Genomic DNA, 5,000 nt, shown 5'->3' with positions numbered 1-5,000 from the left:
GAGAGAGAGAGAGAGAGAGAGAGAGAGAGAGAGAGAGAGAGAGAGAGAGAGAGAGGAGAGAGAGAGAGAGAGAGGAGAGAGAGAGGAAGAGAGAGAGAGAGAGAGAGAGAGAGGAGGGGAGAGAGGAGGAGAGAGAGAGAGAGAGAGAGAGAGAGAGAGAGAAGAGAGAGAGAGAGAAAGAGAAGATGAGGGAGAGAGAGAGAGAGAGAGAGAGAGAGAGAGAGAGAGAGAGAGAGAGAGAGAGAGAGAGAGAGAGAGAGAAACAGAGAGAGACAGAGAGATAGCTAAATAAATAGATATATAGCTAGCTAGATAGAGAAATTGGGAATCGGCAATCTTAATTATTCGATTTCATCGTCAAATCCTGACCAAACAGTACATTACATACAAATTTCACTCAATGTAATACTTCTCAAATTACCTTTCTTTTGTTTTATTTTATGAGCATCTGCGTTCGTGCTGGTATGTGCTTGTGTGATGCCAAAGCAGGTACAACAATATCTTGTTTTATCACTGAGCAGGACCACTTAACTGGTCAGATAACGTTCCCGCGGGCCGTTCTTCATAGAGACTGTGTCGTCGAAACTCACCCTGATATTCGTGACGTCATAGGCCGAATGAACTGGTCGGTGACAGATATAAGAAATGATCAGAGATGTCTTTTGATCAGAACAAGTTCCTCCTTCACAGCAGCTCCTTGCAGTTCTTCCTTTGCCTGAAAGCAACGTTTCCGCTGCAGTGATGGGTAGGTGTTTCTTTATTTGTCTGCTGTCTTTCTTGTTGTCTCTGGTACCTTTTTCACTTATCAATTGATTTTGAATAGCATGCCTAATATCCATGCTATACAGAGAAACTGATAAATGTCGTCTTTGACTCCAGGTCGTCTTGGAAGTCTCACTTGGACCCTGGTCGTCCTCCTTCCGCTCCTCGCCGTCTGCGATTCCTCCTCCTCCTCTTCCTCCTGGACGTCGCTGTCTCTGCCTTGGCCCTGGACGTCCCTCTCGTCCCTCTGGGCTCCCCCCGCCTCCCGTCCCCCCCGAGACTGTCAGCTGCGTCTTCGAGACAACATCCTCCGCCGGACTCAGCTCCTTCTGGCTCTCCTCGAGGACTTCGTCGACCTTTACGTGAGTCTCGCTCCTTCCAGCCTTCCTTCACTCTCTGAATATGTCAACCAATTGCTTTCCTTATATAAAACATAATAGACAAATAGCTGGCACTAACGAGCGACGCCCCTTTCAGGCGCAGGAGAAGTTCGCCAACAGCTGGGCTGTCATGGACGCCATCTTCAGCCCGGATGTGGACGCGCACTTCGTGCTTGTGTGCGACCAAGAGCTGGAGTGCGAGGAGGTCCTCCCTCGCCTGCCCTCGTCCCCCTCCCCCTCCCTCCACCCCGAGGACCTCCTCCAGCTACTGCTCGCTCTCAGCCGCCGCTACGCCCTCGCCCTCGAGCTGGTCTTCCTCGACCAGTCTCTCCACCAGGACGACCTCCTCCTCCTGGACAGGACGGACCAGATCTACAGACACGTCCAGGGCCTCGTGGACGCGATCGTGGCCCAAGTAGACCAATGCCCAGTGGACACACACGACGCCGGGCTTGCGAGGCTCACCACCAAGCTGTACAAGGGCGTCTCCTCCGACGGGAGGGACCAGCGCGGATTCCGCACCCTCAGGCAGTGCCTCTTGGGCCTTCGCTACATCAGGAGCCTCTTGTAGTCGAGTCTTCCTTCTCTATGTTTGTTCTAGCATTGTTATTATTTATTGTCCTATTTATTTAACGCGTCGATGATACTGATCAATAAACTTTGTATGGAAAGTAAATCCTAGTTGAATCCCCTTTCTCCTTCTCCCTCTCCCTCTTTCCTTCATAAAGATTCGCCCGAACAGGGACTCGAACCCTGGACCCTTAGGTTAAAAGCCTAATGCTCTACCAACTGAGCCATCCGGGCTTGCATTTAATCATGCCATTGTTCCCTCTGATTGATAACTACAGAGCTTTGCATCTTCTCCTAAACTCTACTAGAGATTTCTTAAGTTAGAGAATCTGAAAAAGACATATCTACATGCACATAGACACGCACACATTTACTGGAAAGGGAAAATGAAGGAGGGAGGGTGGGAAGGAAAGGGATGGAAAATAGAGATAGAGAGTAGGAGAAAAGAAAGAGAGGAAAGAGGAGAGATGATGAGGATGAGAAGGAGAAATAGAGAGAAATATAGAGATGCTTAGACAAACCAGTACAATTTCTCAGGGACTAATAAGTATTCGAATGTAGTATACAGACGTGTTAAGCTTGGCGGGACAGAGGGAGCTTCAATACTTGACACTCTGTTGATTCCTCATGTACAAGGACAAGGTGTCAATGACAACTGGGTGCTGTAACCTCGAGGAGGAAAGGGTGTTACTCCTCCAGCCTCCCGGAAGATAGTGGCCCTCCAGTGATAACCCGTAAGAAAGCGGAATTCACAAATGAAAGTAATCATTCTTTACTTAACTTTACAATACTTCACGTTCCCTATTACACTCACTATTGCAAAAAATGCTGCGATAACAATGATAAGATATGCTTGTCTTGTGTGTGTGTGTGTAGGGGGGGGGAGTCCAAACAAAACTCTTGCAACACATACTTGGACCGATATTGACAATAATGGAAAGGTGAAATGTATATTCAACGCTTCGACATAGATAACAGTTCCAATAAAACTTTCCAATAAAAGTGTTCACTTTTAAGATATATCATAGAGCCTTCCAGAATGAAAACTGAAACAGATACCAAATCCCTTTATAAGCCAATAATTATTAGGGAAATTCATATTCAAATGTTTGAAAGGTACTCTATAAATGATCCATGTTATATTTTGAAACAAGATGAAAACAGAAGTGAACAAAAATTTATAGTTTTCTCTCTCTCTTTCTCTTTTTCTCACTCTCTCTCTCTCTAACTCTCTCTCTCTATGTATGTATGTTTGTATGTATATAGGTAAAGAGGGGGGGGGGGGGGGGGGGGGGTGACAGATAGATAGATAAAAGATATTTATTATTTATATATTACATCTATATAATATATATTATTTATATATATATTATATATATATATATACTATATATATATATATTATATTATTATATATATATATATTATATATATATATATTATATATATATATATATATATATATTATATATATATATTATTATGTATGTATACATTATATATATATATATATATATATATAATATATATATATATAATATATATATATATATATCTATATGTGCGTATGTATATTGTATATTATTATATATATGTGCGCGCGTGTGTGTGTGTGTGTGTGTATACAAATAGTTACAATATACATAAATGCGAGAGAGAAAGAGAAAGAAGGAGAAAGAGGCAGAGAGAAACAGACAGACACAAAGACATACAGAGCTTTGCTGTTCCGTTGCAATGAAATCGGTCCTTGCAGATCTGCAAACACGTAAAGCGAAGCTGCCCAATAACATTCCCACGGGTCATTTCTTGCGTTTATCAGATGTTTAGGAACATTTGCGTTTGTGATACATTTGGGTCTTTGTTTGTGTGTGTTTGTAACAAACAACAATACAGAGAGAAAGTGGAGAATCGGGATTCTCGAAGAGAGAAGAATAGGGAAGATAACATATGGCAGCTAGCTACCTAAGATGAAGCATAAGTGGAAAATTAAAAAGATGGGGGGCGTAACCCCTTGCTGGTTGTGTGTTTGTGTGTATGCTTGAGCATATTTATGTTCTTGAGCGTGCGTGTTAGTAGAGTGACCTGGGTTGCAGTCTCCGAGTCAGATGACGGTCATCCGAGCGGCATCCGAACAAGATGGGCCTTCTCTCGCTTGGCGCCACTGACATGCATCGCTGACGCGTCGCAAGAACCGTATAACAATCATTTAACGGAGCATTTCTTATATATTTGTCTTCGGTGATTTTGTAAAGATGTCCACATATCAGTTATCGCAAATAGTTAGCTTTTCAGCATATAATACCACTCATTAGAGTCCAGTGCGCAATTCATAATTCGTATTTCCAATCCCCATAATCCCCACACCCACGTAAAAAGCAAGCACCAGTGTCCCACAGGGGATTCTGCTGCCTACCATGGAGCCAACGGCACCGCTCTGGACTTTGCCTGTTTGTGAAAGTCGGTCGTTATCTTTGATAAAAACCCTGTGAATCAACCCACCTCGACATCCTTTAGCATAGGCTCGATACTGGGCTGTGTTGCATACATTATATATTACCTGTGAACAGTTTTGGTATTTCGTTTTCTTTTGTTCGTAAAAAAGTTCAGGTTTTAAGATTAAACCGTTTTTATGCCCTAGGGATATCCATGCTGCCCACCACCTGTTGTCATTAAATCATGATAAGAGATTCAAATTGCTTCAATGCTTTAACGACAGTTAATGAGTGATGCTTGCGCCTGTCACTTACAAGCTGTTTGCAAGACGCTGCATTAATAAGTTGACACGATTGTGTTCGGCCACACGTGTGTATTTTACGTAAGATTAGACTTATCAGTGAATGGCCAGATACATCCCTGCGGGTCGCTCTCCTCACAAACTGTGCCGCCGTAACTCACCCTTCGTGACGTCACAGGACGGATGTCCCGATCAGCGACGGCTATAAGAAGCGATCAGAGGCGTCTTCCGATCAGAACAGACTCCTCCTTCACGGCAGCTCCCTCTTGACAGGGGGGGAGGTCGGAAGTTCCTACTTGAGAGATAGACGATTGCAACAGCAGAGGATGGGTGAAGGAATTCTCTCCTCTTCTTTCTTCTTCTTTTCCCTTCTTTCTCACTTTCCTTTTTCTTGCCTTTGGTTCTTTTTTTTCATCTTTCCTGTCAGTCTTGTGTTTTGGTTTTTTTTTTTTTTTTTTTTTTTTTTTTCGTCTATCTTCATTAAGCTTCTTGATATCAGTTCGTAAAATCTTTCTTTAGTTTGATATCATTTTGGAGTAGAATTAGAGTATCCT

General features: G+C 43.0%; 1 protein-coding gene and 1 non-coding gene across 2 annotated transcripts; one reads left to right on the top strand and one right to left on the bottom strand.

Moving 5' to 3' along the window:
* Positions 1-617: 617 nt before the first annotated feature.
* Positions 618-2,011, top strand: LOC122265268 (uncharacterized). The gene is made up of 3 exons (XM_086544210.1): positions 618-745; positions 880-1,124; positions 1,240-2,011. Exons 1-3 carry the CDS (start codon positions 742-744, stop codon positions 1,711-1,713), a joined length of 723 nt encoding a protein of 240 aa, XP_086400336.1. The 5' UTR covers positions 618-741; the 3' UTR covers positions 1,714-2,011.
* Positions 1,874-1,946, bottom strand: TRNAK-UUU (transfer RNA lysine (anticodon UUU)). The gene has a single exon. It is a non-coding gene; the product is annotated as a tRNA-Lys (tRNA).
* Positions 2,012-5,000: the final 2,989 nt, after the last annotated feature.

Source organism: Penaeus japonicus, unplaced genomic scaffold (genome assembly GCF_977035675.1).
Source record: "Penaeus japonicus unplaced genomic scaffold, GWHDUDI00000001_assembly GWHDUDI00000002, whole genome shotgun sequence".
In the NCBI taxonomy this organism is placed as follows: domain Eukaryota; kingdom Metazoa; phylum Arthropoda; class Malacostraca; order Decapoda; family Penaeidae; genus Penaeus; species Penaeus japonicus.
Note: the sequence above shows the minus strand (reverse complement) of the source record. Positions and strands in the feature narration are given on the sequence as shown.